Source organism: Diabrotica virgifera, chromosome 5 (genome assembly GCF_917563875.1).
Source record: "Diabrotica virgifera virgifera chromosome 5, PGI_DIABVI_V3a".
Lineage (NCBI taxonomy): Eukaryota > Metazoa > Arthropoda > Insecta > Coleoptera > Chrysomelidae > Diabrotica > Diabrotica virgifera.
The window spans coordinates 76679528-76701244 of NC_065447.1; the positions used below are offsets into that span (position 1 = coordinate 76679528).

A 21717-nucleotide genomic window follows, 5' to 3' on the forward strand; every position below is an offset into this window, starting at 1 on the left:
CAATAACATCAGTAAAATGGCACACATAAGAGTCTTTAAAACAGCAAGTCACAAATCGCCAAGTGGTGGAAGAAGTATCAGCTGAATACGCAAGAGAGATGGAATGACAATCTACCATAGTGGCAACAACCTGCCAATGAATAAGCAAAATTGCTTATATAAAAGAAGAAGAATATTAAATAGCCAAATATTAGGATAATCCAAATAGAGGAAAATGATCAAAAATAGAAAAGATAGATCCAAACTTATAAGTACTAATCCTAATTATTCTAGTAGAGAGGTAATTTTAACATAATAAATAATCAAATTTCTACTCTGATGTAATATGTACAGACTCTTTATCGCACTCTTCAGAAGGAATCAGGGTAATTGGTAAAAGAGTAAATAACGTCCGCAATGCAGGTGACACTATTTTGATGACTGTGAGTTAAATAGGGTTACTGAGAGTTGTGAAAACATGGGGATGAAGATCCATACTGCGATCATAACCAAAGTTATGAAAATATCAAGGAATAAAAATTTACCCCTTCCAATATATTACGTGAACCACCAACAGCTTGAATACGTAAAATAACTTGATTATAAACAAGAAGCAAGATCGAGAATAGAGGTAGCCCAACAAGGCTTTATCAAAATGAAAAGCTTATTTTGTAACAGTAGCATTAATATGAGCCTTAGATGTCGTTGTTTGTATTGCTATATGGTCAATACTTTGGTTTTGAACGGGGGCCTGTACACTCAATATAACACTTATGAATAAGTTACAAACCTTTGAACTTTGGCTTTATAGGAAATCTTGAAAATACCTTGGACCAACCAATACCATATCACCAACGAAAATGTTCTGAGGAGAATAGGTGCAGATAAGGAGCTACTGAAGATCATAAAAGTTGATACTTGGGACACGTAATGAGAAACGAAAAGTACCGCCTCCCGCAACTGATTATCCAGGGCAAGGTCACGGTAGGCGCCAGATTTCATGGCTTAGAAACATCAGAGACTGGACCGGCCTTGATTCAACTTCTTTGTTTAGAGCCGCATTGGACAGAGACATATTTTCCAGTGTAATCGCTAAGCTCCACTAAACGAGACAGCACCACAAGAAGAAGATAATCAAATTTATTTAATTTTCAAGAACTCAACAATAGGTTAAAAGTCAGATTATATCATATTCTACAGACGATCGACACGACTAATAATAATAAAAGTCAATATATACTTAGTTTGTAGGGTAAACCAAAAGGGACTACAAAAAATGAAATGGTATTCGGAAATAAAATATAATACTTACATCACTAGCGCCACTTTTCTTAGGAACGGTAGACCTGGTAACTCTAGTGGAACGAGATCTGGTAAGAGAGCCGGTTCGTTGCAGACCCTCTCGTGCGGCTACTTTAAGAGGTAGTCCTTCACCGCTGGAATACCCTGATGATGAAATGTCTTCCGCGGACTGGATAGCAGCTACTCGGTCAGGTCTTACGTCAACTTCTGCAAAGTAAACGACTGAAGTGGAAGAAGACCTGTGTGGACTGCGTCTACGCCTAGTGACGTGGGGTTCGGTAATGGTGTCGGCTTCGTCATGTACGTCGTCATGGGCGGGATCGCTTAGATCGCTAAGACTATAGCTTTTTCGTAATTGGTTAACAAGACCTCCTCCGCCCTAAAAATATAAAAAAATATAATATAAAAATATATTTTTAAAACACACAGCAAACGTTTTTTAAACGCTTTTATTTAGTTCAATCGTTTGCGTCAAATCTTTAGACGTTAATTTGACTGCCTTTTCTTCAATGCAAGTGAATAAGATTTTGCAGACATATGTATTTGCGGGAACAATACACGAATAGTCGATCAAAAAAATTTTTTTTGTGTTTATGAATTGTTCGAATAAAAAAACGATTTTAATGGAAAAAGCTTAAATTCTCTTGTTTTTTACAATGCAGAAACTTGAAACTTTTACAGATTGTAGCTAATTATATGAACTATGCATAATTTCACTTTTTACGTTAATTGTTTACGTTATGCTTCATACATAAACAATAAAGTTTCAAATTTATCCAGTTTCTGTATGATTTCTATCCAGTTTTCAGCGAAAAAAGTTATGGCACCGCAGAGAGACGAATGCTGCCCTTAGTATTGTCGTGGGCTTCGACTGTCCATAAAATGCAACGTTCGACTGTTGACTACGCTGTCGTGAACTTGGACCCGAAAATGTTTGCGTAAGGACAGGCTTAAAAGCCTGCATTGAGCCTGCAAAGCTTACGTTGCATTGAGCCGAGTGCGATCATTAAGGTACGTATCCATACAAGGGTGAACCCCGCTCGGTGTAGCTGCTCAAATGGATACGGCATGCGCTCCCCTACATATAAACCGCAAACCGGTTGAATCGAAGAGGGTAAGCGCCGAGCGGCGATCACCAACGTATCCGATATGTGGAGCTTCTACACCGAGCGAGGTTTACCCTTGTATGGATTATGTATACGTACCTTTAGACGGCTTGCGCATCGAAGAACTGCATTGCGAGAAATTAACAGGGTCTACACCGTGCAATAGTAAAGTATTAGAAGAGATGGAAAGACTGCGAAAACTGTAATAGGTGTAAATAAGGATTTTGATTCAAGAAATGTATGAAGAAATTACAGAAAATGTACAATGTATGTATCAAAAGTTGAAATTAATGCAAAACATGTATCTGTCATATGCTTACATCCTTTTCTAAACATGCCCATATATTTTAATGTTTGAAAAATGTAAGACTAAATGTAAAAAAATATAAAAAATGTTTTTAAGAAACGCTTTTCTTTAGTTATGAGTGACTAAAATTTACAATATTATAAAAAAATTAACTAAAAAGCAAAAAATAAAAAAATTAAACTAGAAGGATTATTTGAAAAAAACGTTCGTTAAAAAAATGAAAAAATCTAACACATTCGTTAAAGAAAAGCGTGGGGCGCGTCTTCATCGAATAAACGGTTTGAGGATAGCGCCCCATGCTTTTCTTTCAAATGTGTTGGATTTTTTCATTTTTTTAACGAACTTTTTTTTTCAAATACTCCTTCGAGTTTCATTTTTTTATTTCTTGCTTTTTAGTTAATTTTTTTATAATATTGTAAATTTTAGTCACTCATAACTAAAGAAAAGCGTTTCTTAAAAACATTTTTTATATTTTTTTATTATGGTTAGATACACGACATAGCGTATTTTAGTATCGAGGTACTACCGGATTATTCCCATCGGCTCTATGATCGAAAAGGATTGTTTCATTAGCATTCCGTCATGTTTGCGAATCTGGTTAGTCAGTGTTATCTGCTATCCTAACAGACTATCGCTGCTACTATTTTATTGGGATTAACAAGAAGATATGGATATATTTATGGAAATAAAAGGCAAATATTGAGCATTCTAATTGATTAAATCTTACTTAAATATACTTTCGCTCTTAGAGCATCATCAGGGGCATTTCGTCAGAAAGGAAGATACCCCGTAAACTCGTAAACAATTGCTTAAAATTAACGACAAAACTAACAAATAAGACACACTGGACAAAGGATTTCATTCAGATACTTTGTTTTTCATCGCGAATAGGAATCTAATCGGCTTCTGTCTTGGGTTTTTAATTGCTTCTTCTACTTCCTCTTTTAGGATTTCGGCTTCAGTTTCACCATTATCTGGTATGTTGACCTGTCTAACTTTATTATGACCAATTTTATAAAATTTTGGAATGTGTTAAATTCGTAGACTAAATCAGATACTTCAATTCATCTCTAAATTTTCTTTTGTAAACATATAGGCAAGCGGCACAACCCTAATTTGAGGCTTAGAAATTGAAAATGCGACCATGACAGGTGAATGGCAAATTTGGATCATCCTTTATGTTTTCGAGGTCGCTGAATTCGAATATGAAGTTTATTTTATCTAGAATTGGTGGAACATGTTCAAAAATCAAATTTTATGCAAAAATGTGAAAAATCAATTTTAATGATTTTTCCAGTTTAACTCGCTGTATCTTTGGTCGCTGTAAATATTTCCTGTTGAAAATTTTATTGTATAATCGTTGAAGTATTTAGATAACAGTGAGATTTGTCCAAAATGTTTAAACAAATTAAAAGAGAAGTTGTTAATTTTTAAACATATTGTCGTCAGTTTCATGTTTACTTAAAAAAGTTGAGCGACAAACTTTTTAGTTTATAATTTTAACCAATACAGCATTAAAATATAAATCATGAGTAAGTTTTCTGAAAAATTTCAAGTCAAAATATACAATAGGGAAAACGTTTTATAACATTAGAGATCGGCTTCAGCCGAGCGCTCGTTGCCCGCATAGTGTGCAACGTGCAAAAAGTCTGTTTTTACGGTTTTAAAAAAATGCCAAATGATGATTTGAAAAACAGCTGATTTATGCAATGTGCCAATTGAAAGAGCCATATGAATAGCAACCATTTTTATGTATTTCCTTTACGGTCAACAAAAAATTGCAAAGTTACACAAACAGATACCAATTTTTTAATATCAAATAGCTATTTATAATAGTTATTTGTGATATAAGTGTTAAAAGTACAAGTTTAAGGCACGCATGTGAAAGTTTCACGCAGAGGCACGCAATTCACATGAGTGCCTTAAAAATGTACTTTTTAACACGCATATCATACAATATTTTTTCTACAAACGTAATTACAGGACAATATCTACAAAAACTTTTACTTGATTGACTGACATTCCAGTTTTATATTTTTTTGACATTACATCAAAATTGTCTATACGGTCAATACGAACTGCAGTGCCTTAAAAATTTTAAAGCCCTAGTGCCTTAAAGTAGCATTTTTAACACGGTTGTAGAAAAAAATGTTTGTATAGACAAACTGCCCCCTTCAAAACCTTCTTTAAAAAAACACATTTTAAGAGGAAACAGTAGCGATCAACAGGTAGCGAAAACGCGTTCCAAAATTGCGGCTGTAATTTTGAATATTTTTTCGAGATATTTGGCACACGTATTCGTAATATAATAAAGAATGGCGGTACAGAGCCCAATTTGAAAAATATATTAATATGTGGAAATTACTCTGTAATTAAATACAATTTTTAAAAAACGAGCCTGTACCGCCATTAAGAAGAACAAAAAAATACACTTTCTTCAAATAAATTTTTTTATACGATGCCTAGATTTTGTGTCATTTTGGAACTACTAAATTTTTTTATTTCATTAGTAGTTCCAAAATGACACAAAATCTAGGCATCGGATAAAAAAGTTTATTTGAAGAAAGTGTATTTTTTTGTTCTTCTTAATGGCGGTACAGGCTCGTTTTTTTAATATTGTATTTAATCACAGAGTAGTTTCCACATATTAATATATTTTTCAAATTGGGCTCTGTACCGCCATTCTTTATTATATTACGAATACGTGTGCCAAATATCTCGAAAAAATATTCAAAATTACAGCCGCAATCTTGGAACGCGTTTTGGCTACCTGTTGATCGCTACTGTATCACCTTAAGAGCCCTTTGGCAATTAATGAATGGAATCAAGTTACACTTTCCAATATATGTAGTTAGTAAAGATTTAAATGAATATGGATGGTTTACCAATGATGAAATCATCTCTTCCGACTACTACGATGGATGTTCGGCAATGGAACTGCTGCATAAATATTTTTGTTCGTGCAAGGGAAAAAATTGTGCCAACATGATATCTGTCCCTGTGTATAATTTAAGTTAGAATGTTGTGATATATGTAATTGTGATTGATAATTCGTGCCATAACAAACTCGAAACACAAGATGTAGAAGTAACAAACGATGTAAAAGGTAAAAAGTAACACTTTATTATCAAGTGGATTTTTTTAGTGCATACCTATCATTTAATTTAATATTTATATTACAGTGGACTCTCTATAACGAACACGGATATTACGAGGTTTCGCTTATAACGAGGTACATTAGGTGTCACATGAAATTCCTATTGAACTATAACCCTCTATAACGAAGCATACTTGGTTATAACGAGGAAAAATTAAATCGAAGAATATGTTTCTTTACCTGTTTTTAGCGCCCATTATAAATAAATATCCCAACCACCTGTATATAGAAATGCCCATTATCGAGACCAGTGCTGTAATAAACTCCGCCGCCTGTAATAAACTTCTTCCTGTTTGTCGACCGATATTGAATATTGTAGGAAATTTACAATTTACGATGGCGAAGTCTCATTGTTCAGGTCGAACATCGACACCTAATAAACTACGTAAGAGGCATCAAAACATTTCAATATTATTGTTGTCTGATATAACGAGATCCGGTTATAACGAGGTAATTAGTCCGTCATTTCAGTTCTCCTTGAGGGAGTCTACTGTATTATAATGACCGTTTTGGAGTGTAATTTCCAGGGGCAACTCCGAATTGCATGAAAATTTGGATTTAGGTTATACTTACCCTCTACTTCAAAGTTGAATTTGTGCCGTTGCGCGTTGGTTGCTTTTACTTGGGGGGTGACATTTAACCCTTCTCGGGGGGTGAAAAACGTGTGTTAAAAATAAGCCCAGAAATGGATAAATTGATTTATTTTAAGCAACTTTTGCTCTATAAAGTTTTTTACGTTAGTCAATACTTTTCGAGCTATTCGCGATTTAAAATGTTGATTTTTCGACAAAAAAACTACGTTTTCAGACCGCTTTTCCCAAATAACTCAAAAAGTAAATATTTTATCGAAAAAAATATTTTTAGCAAAAGTGTAGCCTATAAAAAAACAAAAACCATTAAAGACCATTGTACCATTAAAGTCTACAAATTGAGTAGACGCAAAGTTATAGCTCATGAAAAATACGTTCTTATTCGTCTAATTCCAAATCAAATAATAGAACGCGAAATCGCCGAAGAAAGAAGCGATTTTCGGGAAAACCTTATTAACATTTTTAAAGTATCGAAAAAAGCTTATTATTTGTTTTTTACAAAAGTTTACAGCATCAAAAAAAAACGAGTTACACTGAAAAAAAAATTTGACCCCTTTTTTTGGTAAAAAAAATCGTGAAAACCTCCCTCTATTTAGCACCCTAAATGAAATTAATCGTTTGGCTTTACCATCTATTTTAACTGTATGTGTATTGTTTATATGATCTGTAAGTTTGATTGGTTTGAAGTGCTTATTTTTAAAAACATTTGGTTTTATAGTAAAAAAAATTTTCTAAAAATTTTTGAAAAATTTCATTTCTTCAAAATAACTTAAAAAGTATTAGTGATAAGAAAAATCTTCTTCTCTTCTTTCTCGAAACTCCTTATGCTCCTTAGGGGCGTCGGAGGTTTTATTCATCTTCTATCCATCTCTTCCATTTCTTGCGGTCCTTTGCGAACTCTTTCATTTGTAGATGTGTTTTTCCTTTTTCCTGTCCAATTTCTATAATCTGATCGATCCATCTCTTCCTTGGCCTCACTTTCCTTCTTTTACCATATCTTTTCGATTCCATCACCTGCTTTGGTAGTCTTCCCTTGTCCATTCTGTTAATGTGTCCATACCATTTTAATTTTCTTTTTTGTATCTTGGTTATTATCGATTCCTGTTTCAGTCTTTGTCTAATATCTTCATTTCTTATTCTGTCCAATTTCGTTTTTCCTGCTATTTTTCTTAGCTGCTTCATCTCCGCTGCGTTTATTGTACTGTCTATTTTTGCATTGTTTACCCATGTCTCACTTGCATATATTAAAGTTGGCACAGAGATTGCGTTGTATACCTTCAGTTTTATTTCTTTATCTATTTCTTCCTTTCCAAATATTGTTTTATTTAGTGCATAGTAGATCTTATTTGCTTTTTTCGCTCTGTATGAGATTTCTTGATATATCTTTCCATCCTCTGATACTATTACTCCAAGGTATTCAAACGTCGAGACTGTTTCTATTATTTCGTTTTTGCACCTAAATATCGTTTGGTTTATTTCTTCCCTTTTCTTTTGGGTTACTATCATGGTCTTCGTTTTCTTTACATTTACCTCCATTTTCAAATTTTATATTTCCTCCACCCATATATTGATTAGATTTTGCATTTTCTCTTTATTGTCTGCTATTATTACTAAGTCATCTGCATATAGTAATCCCTCCATTCTCACTGGTACTAAATTCCTGTACCCTATTATTGATTGTATAGTTAAGTGCCATAGCATAGATTGCATGTAGAAAACAAAAGCGGTAAAAACTGTAAGTAGAACTAATTTAAAAAAAGAAAAATCTTAAAGAGTAAAAAAATGTAGGTTTTGCTATTATAAATATGCTAGTTTCATTTTGTTGCTCCGTAAGACAAAAATTGATTAAGATCTGTTCAAAATTTGCATACACTCGTGATTAGTAACCCATTCAAGCTTTCTCAATTATAACCATTTCAAAAATAAACACTTTAAACCGGTGAGACTGACAGATCATATAAAAAATAGATAGGAAAGTAAATTGTTTGTAAAGCGGTAGCGACTAATTTCATTTGGGGAGCTAAACACGGCGAGATTTTCATGATTTTTTACAAAAAAAAAAGAGGGCCAACTTTATTTTGAGCGTAACTCGCTTATTTTTAATGCTAAAACTTTTGTTAACAATTAAAACAAAGCTTGTTATTAACACTTTAAAAAAGTTTAAATGGGTTTTTCCCGAAAAGTGCTTAATTTTTCGGTGATTTCACCTTGAAATATTCGATTTGGAATTAGACGAATAAGAACGTATTTTTCATGAGCTACAACTTTGTTTTTGTTTGATTGATAGACTTTACTGATACACCATTTTTTTGGGTTTTCTATAAGCTACACTTTTGCTAAGGATATTTTTTCCATAAAATATTTACTTTTTTAATTATTTGCGAAAAACCGTCTGAAAACGTAGTGTTTTTGTCGAAAAATCAACATTTTCAATGGCAAATAATTCAAAAAGTATTGAATTACGTAAAAAACTCTATAGAAAAAAAGTTGCTTAAAATCAGTAAATTTATCCATTTCCGGTCTTATCTTAAACGTATGTTTTTTCACCCCCGAGAAGGGGTAACTGTCACCCCCATGTAAAAGCAACCAACGGCACAATTTCAACTTTGAAGTGGAGGGTAAGTAGAACCTAAATACAAATTTTCATGCAATTCGGAGTTGCCCCTGAAAATTACACGGTATCGCCGAATTTTCCGTTCATTTACTGGGCTAATAACTTTTTCCTATTGCATATTTTGACTTAAAATCTTCCAGAAAACTTCTTTATGATTTATGTTTTAATGCTGTGTTGCTAAAATTATAAACTAAAAAGTTTGTCACAAAACTTTTTGAAGTAGGTAAACATGAAACTAATGAAATCTGACGACAAAATGTTTAAAAATTAACAACTCCTCTTTTAATTTGTTTAAACATAAACATTAAGAAGACAAATCTCATTGTTATCTAAATACTTCGAAGATGATACAGTAAAATTTTCAAAAGGAAATATTTACAGCGACTAAAGATACAGCGAGGTAAAGTTGAAAAATCATCTACATTGATTTTTAGCATTTTTGCATAAAATTTGATTTTTTAACATATTCCACTAATTTTAGATAAAAATAAACTTCACATTCGGATTCAGTAAGCTCAAAAATAGAAAGAATGGCCAAAATTGGTCATTCACCTAAAAGTTGACTTTTGTGGTCGGTATAACGTCAGTTTAGGGATTGCTGCCGCTCACCTAATATGTTTTCTCATATCTGTCCCGAAAAAATACTAAGTACTTGATATTTCCTATAACTCCTTTTACTTTGTTAATTGTTTTTTAGTTTTGTTAATACACGTTATTGAAGTTAATTAGTCCTCGTTATGTTAAACCTGTAGCTGAGACATAAGTTAAATGAAAAATAGTTATGTAAAAGGTAAAAATCGAAGGTAAAAGGAGTATAAGAAAGAAGAAAAAATCCTGGCTCCGAAACATCAGAGATTGGACCCACACAATAGGGAATTACTTAATTCATGAATCCCAGAACACAGATAAATTGGCAATATTGATTGCCAACCTCAATAGAGAAGGCACTTAGGAGGAGGAGGGTGTAAAAGGTACCACCACCCATTATAAGTGAAAACGTTCTACATAGTACTCTAAAAACTACTAACAAACATCCTTTTACGAGATACTAACTCAATGTTTTGCTCAAGTACATAATAAAATATCTTATTATATAAGGAGATAATGTGGATTTAGTAAATTTTGAAGACATGCGATCTGTTTACTACTGGATATATTACTCCTTTAAAAATTTGACAGTTTAGATTTTTTTAAATTATTGACGATTATGAACGTACGGTTCATAATTTTTACTTGGATATTAAGATATCACTTATAGGCAAAGACAGTCAAAAAATCAATACAAAATATCCCAACTAAACTAAAAATAAGGAGAAATTGTATTACTTTGCTTTCGTCTCATTCTTTCTAAATACCAACATAAACATTTAGCTAGTTGTCTTCGTTGGTTGTCGCAAACCAAGCTTAAATATTTCTAAGTTTCTTCATCTTATGCAGTTGCAATCCAATTTTGTGTTATTCTCTTGTCCCCTCTCATCATCACCTGTTCGACATTCTACAAAAATCTTTGTCCACCTGTTTCCTTTTTTATTGCAGATGAACGGTCCATATTAATTTCTGTTTTGTAATCTCTCTCTGTCTTCTCTAATTGCCTGATGTAAAATCAAGGAAAACATTTATACATATAACATTTAAAAGGTTCCATATATTTTGGTGGCTCAAGCATGTATACCTGTAAGCAGCACTGACGATTGAATTTTTATTCCGAAAATTGGGGATTTATTTCTCAATGTTCCTTTTGCTTTATACGCTTGACCCAGCGCTACTTTAACTTCTTTAACCCGTAACCCGAAGAATACGTTTTCTCGAGGTCTGCAAAGCAGGCCTCAATGGCGACAATAATCTCCTCAGTCGACTAATATTTCTATACGGCGAGTGAGTTTTAGTCAAGTTTGGACACAAAAGAAGTTACACGGGACCAAATATGGAGAATACGTAGCTCAATTCGCCAAATGTTTCATGTTATGGGCCATATTTATCTAGCGATAGTGGAGCCATCGGGTGGTAAGGCTAAGTACTTATCGGACCACCGTGCATCGTATTACAATGATAAATGTACTTTTTTTTGGTGACAATTCGTAGTTTTTAAGCGTATACCATGTGTTCAGTATATAGTATAGATTATTTTTAATTGAAAACAACATCCGGTAATCCGGTTTAAATTATACCTGGACAGTTAGAATTTAATTTTTTTTTCAATTATCTCTTATTTTTTTTTTTGAAGATATGTCAAAGAATTTTTATGTCACACCGTTAGTATTAGAACAAGTAAATACAGGGGAACCCCGATAAGTCGGAACCCGATAACCCGGAAGTCCGGCCAACCCGGACCGATTTTCATCAGATAAACATTTTGATTATCAGTATTTTGTATTTTGACAACGACACCCAACTTCGGCGTCGAAATGTTAATAAAATTATTTTTTCTATGGATGCTATACAATGTGCAACTTCTCTCACTACTTACGTACATTCAAAACGAACAATTTCTCAGGGTGTGAGAAAAGTCGGCCATTGCAGTGAGAAATATTTTTTCTCATGGGTTCCATACGTAGAATCGCGGTTTCCATGGTAACATGCACAATACAAACACAAATATATTTGTCAAATAAAATGTGTCAAATCAAAACTTAGAGGAATTGCCTTTCAAAACTGTTCAAATATAACTGGTAACTATAATTTTAAATAAATAAAAGTATATAAATATTAAGAATATTAAATACATACATATGTATATAATATGTATTTTATTTCAATTTTGGCATATACTCTACATAATAGCACCTAAATTATTTAATTTTGAAGATTGAACTCTTGACAAAAACGCATCCATAGAAAAAGTACAGTGTACAACACGTGAGAAAACGACATATTTCTCCCTCGCTTGATTTGCGGCACTCGCCTCGTACCTCGGCTCGTGCCAACAAACTTCTGCGCTCGTGAGAAATATGTCTTTTTTCTCTCTTGTTGTACAATATACTATTTCAATTTAATTATGGCTCATTTCCCATCAAAATGCATATGTAGTTAATTATCAGTAGTAATTGCACAACAGCTCTAAAATTATTGAATTTTTCCCGAGTGACACTTTGACAGTTTTAATTTCACGAGCCTAAGGCGAGTGAAATTATGTCAAAGTGTCATGAGGGCAATAATTATTCTATATTAATTTTAGAGATCGAGTGCAATTTGTTGCGATTATTTCATGAATAAAACTGTTCAAAACCAAAATTTTATTGTAATTTATTTATGTAAGTACAAATTAGTACAATTAAACAAACAGTTGTTATAAATATGTATTTGACGGTTGAAAGTCATCACTTTTATAATATTTAAAACATTTGTCATTAATGTCACTGAATGTATTTTTTCGTAGCAACGAAGGGCATCTGACGTAATATACTTAACGCCGGGCAATTATCAAAAATTATCGATTTAATTTAGATTTCTGTAGCTTTCTATTGGTCAGAATCTCCTATGAATGAAATAATCAGATAAACATTTCAACAATAAAAATGTATGTATATAATATAATATTTGAGAGATAATGTGTATTTGTGTAATTTGAACTACACGATAGTAAAAATGACTCATGGCACACGCCGCGCCGGCAGAAACAACAGACACCTGTCTGTAGTATTCCTTTATATATATTTCAAACAGCATTGGTTAAACACTAAAAGACTATTTAAAAAATTCTTTTTCAAACAATGGTCTTAGTTTTCACTGTTCTTAAATATCATAACATCGATTGTAACATGTATTGTGTGTAGTACAGTCTTGTATATTGTTCGCTTCCGTTTGCTTACGTTTGTGTTTGCGTGTTTTTAGTAATTTAGATGTGTAGGTACTGTGCATATATATTTCATGTTCTTTCAATTATAACCGAGTTTATCTGTAAGTATACCGTATTTTATTAATTTTTACCATATTTTCCGGCTAACCCGGATCGGCCGCGGTCCCGATTAATCCGAGTTATCGAGGTTCCACTGTATAAACCTATTTAAAAGCCGAATTACTATCTACAAGACTTTATTTTTACTTACTTTTTTTTTACAAGATTGAAAAACATTAGCAATAATAAGCCATGCAGTGCACATTACAAATATGTTCTGTTAGGTTGTTAGGAAGTACTAAAGGAAAGAGAAGAATCAATATAAAAAAACTACAAACTGTTTGTATTTCATTTATTAACTCACAATCAATTACGTTTTCAATGTAAACACTGGAGGAAGACACCGTTAACAGAATATAAAATAGCAATTACCTAATAATTTAACTATAAAATCACAATTTCAATTTAAGGCACATGTGTAAATGTATCACAAACTATATTTGCTAAAACCTTTCCCGCTTTTGTTATAAATAACTTACTTTCAAATATATCAAATAATACTATGTCACTAACATTTTCTTAACAATCCATGATATTTTTAATATAAATAATAAAGCTCACTACAACTGCTCTTCATTTTGAATGAATGAAAAAAATTGTATTATACACTTGAGAGCAAAATAATCGACTCACTTGCTGAATTGTACACGTTAGAAGTCTCGAATTTCCCAAACCTGTTGTCCGATTTGAGTAATTTTTTTGTATATATTTGAGGAATTTCTATAGTTATAGCCTTATTATTTAAGAAAATCGATGTAATATTATTGTTGCTAGATAGGTAAAGGTCATTTTATACAGGGTGTAACAATCATACTGTGTTTTTTCTTAAAGTTCGGAACACCCTGTGGAATATTCTAGCATATAAAAATATTTAAATTAAAACTTAATTGTAGCCTTAGGCTTTATTAACATTTTCTTTTTTGATTCATTTGCTTATGTTGGATAATAACAAAGTTGGGTACGTTAACATCTAGCGATGTTTTTCATCAATAAATCCTCATTTTTTGCTTAGTTTAATAAACAAACCTAAAGTAGGCTATGAGAAATTAACAATTTAATGGATGTCAAATGTTTAACAGCGAAGTTTAATGTAATCTTACATAGCGAAGGACTTAGCTACCATTATCGGCTCCTTATATTGGTAATATTTTTTTGCTAATGCACGATAATTAATGCAAGACCTCACGGTCACGAAATGTAACCGAATATTTACAACAGGTAAATCTTCGGGCTTCGCACTGACCATCGCATAGTCTGATCTTAACCGGATCGAACATTTGTGTGGTATAATTGGCAGAAGACTACGACAGCGTTTGCCACCTCCTAGAACCTTACAAGAGGTAGAAAGAGTAGCTCTCGAGATTTGGAATGATATTGATCAATACCAAATAGCATACCCCATTTGTAATATAAAAATACATATCTCTTTTATTATTGAACATAAGCGAATGAATCAAAAAACAAGATGTTAAGAAAGCCTAAGGCTACAATTGAGTTTTAATTAAAATATTTGTTATATGCTAAAATATTACACAGGGTGTTCCGAACTTTAACAAAAAAACACAGTACGATCGTTACACCCGGTATAAAATTAGCTTTATCTGTCTATCAACAATAAAATTACATCGAATTTCTTAAATAATAAGGCTATAACATAGTAAAAAAATCACTCAAATCAGAAAACAGGTTTAGGAAATTCGAGACTTTAAACGTGTACAACTCTGCAAGTGAGTCAATTATTTTGCTCTCAAGTGTAGACTCATCATTTTAATCTAGAACCATCGAAAAAAAATCCAATGAGAGTAGTGAATGAGTAGTGTGCGTCACTTGCACAGACTAACATGCACAGCTGCAGTCACCGAATAGTTTAGACCTTCAATTTTAAATTTAATTTAATTTTTGCTTTAAGTATTTATTACCTTTCATTTTGATTTTTTAAATTTAATCAACCTATCTGGGTCAGCCACTGGTAATTAACGTCACGTTGACGTAAAAAGTGCGTTTAAACGAGGCCAGAATGAAAAATCGGCTACTAGATATCGTCCCTACCATTTCTAGCTATCGAATGTGAAAAATCGGGTTTTTCATATTCTATACCTTGTCCTCGCATTATACCTGATACATCTTGTGGCAAATTCTCGTTATTGTAGCTTGATTAGGAGCGCGGGAAATATGCTGTTTAAACTATCGAATATGAACATTTTTCCATTTGGTTGACTGCAAACTGATGAAAATGGTATATTCGATACTTTTGTTTTGTATATAATTAAAGGTATATTTGTACAACGCTAAATGTCGAATGTGTCACATTCGTTAGTTTGTGTTGTAATTTATAACAGTTATTCAAAATTATAATCTGTAAACTGTCGAAAATGCTAAACTTCTGAGAAGAACAAAATGCACGTGTTTATAATTTGTGCGAATTTTGTTTCAGTATCGCTTCCAAGAAATTCTTGTGAGGCAGATTTTCATTATTTGATTATACAGTTATTCGCTATTATACATTCGCTACTTTGAAACATCGGACCGAAACAAATCTTTGATTTCTACAAAAAGCAAAGTAACGAATGAGATTTTTTGGAAAGAAAAAAATGATAAGCAGTTCAAATTTGTTATCAATCTAACAAGGATTAAACATTACATACAAAAAATATAAAAATTTTCCCATTTGTCAATGCGCTGATTTAGGAGTCTCTAAAAAAAGAGTTATTTTGCTCTCCTGAAAAGTACCACTTTTCACATTCGATAGTTGGAAATGGCAGGGACAGATGGTGTGACAGAGAAGAGATGGTGTGGAGTGTTTTTAGGTTAGGCATCTCTTTCTAAGCGGAAGTGGGAAAGTCACCTGTTCGATAAACCCAACGTCATTGGATAAAACCCGTCGATTAGAAAGAAATGTCTACCCTAAATACAAACACTTTTCTCTGTCTCACTGGGGAAATAGTTTTAGATTGCAGAGCGCAGTCTGGGTATTATTTGTCTATGATATTATAATCTAATAATCTAATGGGAAATTTGCACTACGTAAGAATATATGATAAAAGGTTTCCTCAGATCAATACGGCAGTTTGGAAATGATTAACTAGAGTTCTACAACAACAGAACACTATAAATCGGCGATTGAATTGCAAAATAGTTCTAAAGGACCTTTAGTAGTCGCTAAAGGCATACGTTGGTACAATATTTAAATATATTTACCAACCAGTCGGTGCGTTTTGATTCACTTCCGCTTTCTTACAAAGCCTCTTTGATAACGGGTAAACTTAGAAACACGTGTCCGAGGATGGTAAGCGCCTCGAATTGAATCAAAACGAAACCTTCTATTTTTAATTGGTTTCACGCTATACTCGGTGCAGAGTACAAAATGATAGCAGTTTATATGGGTAAACTGCCGATGCTTTAGTGGAATAGATTCCTAGCATCGCCCGATGGCACGAATTTGCCTCAGCTTCACAGTTTACTTTAATCGTGATCGACACTCAGTTCTAAAATAGTTTTCATGTAACGATATTGTATTAAAAAATATGTAACACGACTGTTTACTTACTTTTTACATATCTGTTTACACAATATTTCACTTAAGTTAATCTTATTCTTAACAATTAGGAAAGATATTAGTAAATATAGAATCAAATTACTACAGTATTATTTATATCAATAAATGGACCGCGTTATGTAATAATGGATTAAGCGCCAAAATGTAGTTTTGAGATAAATCGGTTTAAAGATTTTAAATTTGTTTTTGGTACTATTTCTAAAATATAGTACTGACATGTTTCATATTTAATATATTAATGCAAGTGTAAATAGACTTTTACATGTGTTTAAAATTTTTTAAAAATAATTTATATTTTAAATGTTATTCGATCAAATGTCGCTTAATTCGTTAATGATTTTTTAAGATATGCATGAGTTAAGATCCGAATACCGGATTAAGAGACATATTTGGCGCTTAATCTGATGTTACCTGACAAAGGATGTCTTTTAATTCGATATCTTAAACGTTAGTAAATATGTTATGTTTTGTAATAAAGAATTAACCGACTATTCGTGGCGCTTGATTCGTTATTACACTTAAAAAGATGCGGATTTTTGTTTATGACAATGGATTATGTACCATTATTGGCGTTTAGTTCGATATTACAAATCCTAGTGTGAGATTTTTTTAATAAAATAAAAAATGTCGCTTAATACAGGCATTTAAAAAGAGCTTTTTTTAAATTTTTTTTTACAAAAAACATATTTTTATACATAGATTTGCACCCTAGCTGCAAGACGGCACTATTATCTCGATTTTGGACTTTTGGAGGTTAATCCGTTATTATATAACGTGGTCCACATATGGTATACAAAAATGGGTTTATTCATTCCCTGATAATAATTTGCAAATTTAATAATATTTCAGTGGGGAAAACTTTTCAGAACTGTCAATAAAACTATACGAAAAAATAAATAAATGATGAAAGATCGGTTAAAGCTCTTCTTTTATAGAATATAACATATTTAATAACATTTATAATCTTGAAGGACGGATTTTGCATTATAGCCAAATGTTAAATAATAGCGACAAAACCATGTAATATAACAGATGTTAAATCTACTAGGAGTATAAAAGACTTTTTCATCAAATTATTTCTGTGCGCATGCGTCACTTTAGAGCAGGCGATAACGAGCCTGCAAGAGATGCACTGCAGGCGGGAGCCCCTATTACACAAAATACTAATTAAAAAAAAAACAAAGGCCGCATATGTTAGTTTTACAGGCGAGCATCAGGGATTGTGTCAGTGTCAGCAATAATTTTTTCCTACGGATTTTTGTAAACAAGCATGTTCAAGTACCTGTGAACACATAATTAAGACAAAAAAGTAAAGAAAGTATAGTTATTGAAAAAAAGAAAACGAAAATAAAGCAAAAATTGTCTGCATTATTAATTAGCAAATAAATGTTATAATCGATTATTATTATGATACCTGTAAGAAAAGAAACAACGAAGCGTTATTGAGTTATGGAGTATGCAAGAGTTTACACCGTATAGACAATACATAATATATAATTTTATAAATTTTCCAAAGCAAAAAATTTCTTTGGGCAATTTCTTGCTATACATACAAGATTTTATTTGTATTAAATACTATCCAGTACCCGCATTTGTCATTTTTTATTTATTATCATTTATTTATTATAAAAAAATTATATCAATCTATCAGTTCACTTTTTTTCCTTTTTGTGTGTAGTAATAGGCCATGGTAAAGAAGAAGAGGCGTGACTTGGCACAATGAAGTTAGACATAGGCTAGAAGGTTAGAACATATAACATGTCGTAACGTAAAGATTGTAAATCTTATTTTTATTAAATATAATATTTAATAAATAACTGAGCATTATTATTACATGGCGCAGTCAGTACAAGAGCCAAAAGTACAGTTATCCAGAATGGAAGGAAAAGTGCCAGAACCCATGAAATTCGAGGGAAACCTTCATGAAAATTTTAGACGGTTTTACCAAAATTTTGAAATGTACCTTATTGCAACTGAGAAAGATGACAAAGCCGATAGAGTAAAAATTGCTTTGTTTTTAAATATGATTGGACCGGAAGGAGTTGATATATATAACATTCTCAAAATACCAGAACCTAATAAATTTGATAGTGTAATATCAGAATTTAAGAAGTATTGTGCTCCCAGAAGAAATAAAACATATGAACGTTTTGTATTTAACAAAAGAATTCAAGCTGCAGATGAACCTTTTGATAGTTATCTTAGTGATCTAAAAAAGTTGATACAAAGCTGTGAATATGATACTCAGGAAGACAGATAGGTTAGTTTTAGGAACAAATAGTCCATCAGTTCAAGAAAAATTATTAAATGCTCAAAAGTTAACGCTTGAAACAGCAATAGAGATATGCAGAAACTCTGAAATAACAAAAAGGCAGTTAGAATCTGTAAGAAACAATGAAAGTTTGGAAGTAAATGCAGTAAAAAATAGACAAGACAGTGGAAATACACAAAGTGAGTTAAAGTTTTTGTGTAAAAAGTGCAAACGTAAACATGTAGCTGCCCAGTGCCCAGCGTTTGGAAAAAATTGCTTTAAATGTGGTGGAGCAAATCACTTTAGTAATGCCTGTTTTGCTGAAATGTCCAATCAGCAAAGAGATAAAAGACAAAATGTTAAAAAGGTTAAAGAAATTAGAAGACATGATGAGAACATTGATGGCTATTCAACAGATGATGACATATGTGTGCATACAGTGAAAGGAGTTGGAGCAATCAACAGTAGAAATCGTAATCAATGGGTCGAAGTGGTCAACATAAACAACAAAGACATTGAGTTCAAGATGGACACTGGATCAGAAGTAAATATATTAGCTAGGGATATCTTAAATGTCTTATTCAGAAACAGTAAGTACAAAATTGAAAAGTGTAATACTATGTTAGAAGCTTATGGAGGTACACGTTTGAAACCTTTAGGGAAAATTACTCTAAATTGTAAGAGGTTAGATAGGAATTATAATTTAGAATTTGTAGTTGTAGATTTAAAAGTCCAGCCAATTTTGGGTTTAAAAACATGTTATTCTTTTGACTTAATTAAAGAAACACAGAGTGTGAATATTGATGAGGAACATACTAATAAGGAACAATTATTACTAGAATATAAAGATGTATTTGAGGGAATGGGCACATTCACAGGTTTTTGTAAAATACAATTAAAAAATGATAGTATTCCAGTAGCTAGACCAGCTAGAAGAGTACCATTTACCATAAAAAATAAGCTAAAAGAGAAATTAAATGAATTAGAAAGTAGAAATATTATATCCAAAGTAACAGAAGCATGTGAATGGGTTAATAATATAGTTATAGTTGAGAAGCCAGATGGTTCACTGCGTCTGTGCCTAGACCCTCAAGAGCTTAATAAATGTATTGTTAGGGAATATTTTGAAATACCTAGTTTAGAGGAAATAAGTTCGAAACTGTCAGGAAAAAAATATTTTTCAGTATTAGACTTTAAAGATGGCTTTTATCAAGTTAAGTTAGATGAAAAATCTAGTTCCTTAACAACATTTGCAACTCCATTTGGGTGTTACAAATTTCTTAGATTACCATTTGGTCTAAATCTGGCCCCAGAATATTTTCAAAAATTAAATTGTAAAAATTTTGGTGACATTGAAAATGTTATTATATATTTTGATGATCTATTAATTGCATCTGATTCCATGGAGGAGCATGACAAAACACTTAAAAAAGTATTTGATAGAGCTAGGGAAAAGAATGTAAAGTTTAAGAAATCAAAATTTCAGTTTAGACAACTGACAGTGAAGTATATGGGACACATTTTTAGCAAAGATGGTATGAAAATAGATAATGAAAGATTGAGGGCTATAAATGAGCTAAAAAATCCGTCTAACAAGAAAGAGCTTCAAAAACTGCTGGGTGTGGTAAATTATGTACGAAAATTTGTTCCGAAATTGGGTGAGATTGCAAGCCCACTGTATCAGTTACTGAAAAAGAATGTTATTTTTCAGTGGCTTGGAGTTCACAGTAAAGCACTGGAAATGATAAAACAGGAACTTGCTAAAGATATATCTCTAAAGAATTTTGATTCTAGTAAAGATATTGTAATTCAAACAGATGCGTCCCAGTTTGGTTTGGGATGTTGTCTAATGCAAGATGGAAGGCCTGTTGCTTATGCTTCTAGAGGTTTAACAGGTACTGAGGAAAATTATGCTGTTATAGAGAAAGAGTTATTAGCTGTAGTATTTGCATGTCAAAAATTTCACAATTATATTTATGGTCGCTCTGTAAAATTCATAACAGATCACAAACCTAATGTAAGTATCATGAGTAAGCAAATAAGTCAAATTAGTTCTCCTAGGTTGCAACGGCTAAAACTGAAGCTATTGAAGTATAATATACAAATTCAGTATGTACCTGGTAAATATTTACATATTGCTGATTATTTGTCTAGAAACGTAAGTGATGAAAGTGCGGAGAATGATGCCGATATGAATGAAATGGTGCATTCATTAGAAAAGCATTTAAGAATGAGTGATACTAGAAAGATTCAGTTTAAAGCAGAAACAGTAAAAGATAATGTACTGAGTAAAGTCATTGAGTGTTGTCTGAGAGGGTGGAAAAATACAAAGTATGAAGGAGAGATGAAAGTTTTTCACAAGTTAAGAACTGAGTTGTTTGTTAATGATAATCTTTTATTTTTCAATGATAGAATTGTTGTACCTAAAGTTTTGCGAAAAGAGATGCTTCAAATTGTACATGAAGGTCATTTTGGTATAAATCGTTCAAGAGATCGAGCAAAAGATGTCTTATTTTGGCCAGGGATGAGTGTGGATATTGCGAATGAGATACAGAGTTGCAAAATTTGTGAAAAGTATAGATATGCAAATAGTAAAGAGCCATTAATATCTCATGACGTCCCGGAATGGCCATTTCAAAAATTGGGTGCTGATATTATGGAACATGGTGGCAAAGCTTATTTGGTTGTTGCTGATTATTTAACGAAGTGGCTAGAAATAATCCCTATAAGAGGTAAACAATCGTCTGATGTTATAAATGCACTCAAGCAGATATTTGCAACACATGGTATACCAGATGTAATTATAGCTGATAATGTGCCTTTTGGATCATACGAATGCAAAAAGTTTGCAGATAAATTTGAGTTTAAATTTCAAACTAGTAGCCCCCATTACCCTCGATCGAATGGTTTGGCTGAGAGGTTTGTACAGATATCTAAAAATATTATTAAAAAATCAGATG

General features: G+C 32.2%; 1 protein-coding gene across 3 annotated transcripts in view; it reads right to left on the bottom strand.

The window, feature by feature from the left end:
* Positions 1–21717, bottom strand: part of LOC114331861 (receptor expression-enhancing protein 1-like) — a 136392-nt gene that overhangs the window by 11940 nt on the left and 102735 nt on the right. For all 3 annotated transcript variants that reach the window (XM_028281539.2, XM_028281541.2, XM_028281542.2), the window contains exon 6: positions 1292–1660. In XM_028281539.2, the coding sequence (XP_028137340.1) occupies positions 1292–1660 (369 nt within the window). The remainder of the gene's footprint in view (positions 1–1291; positions 1661–21717) is intronic.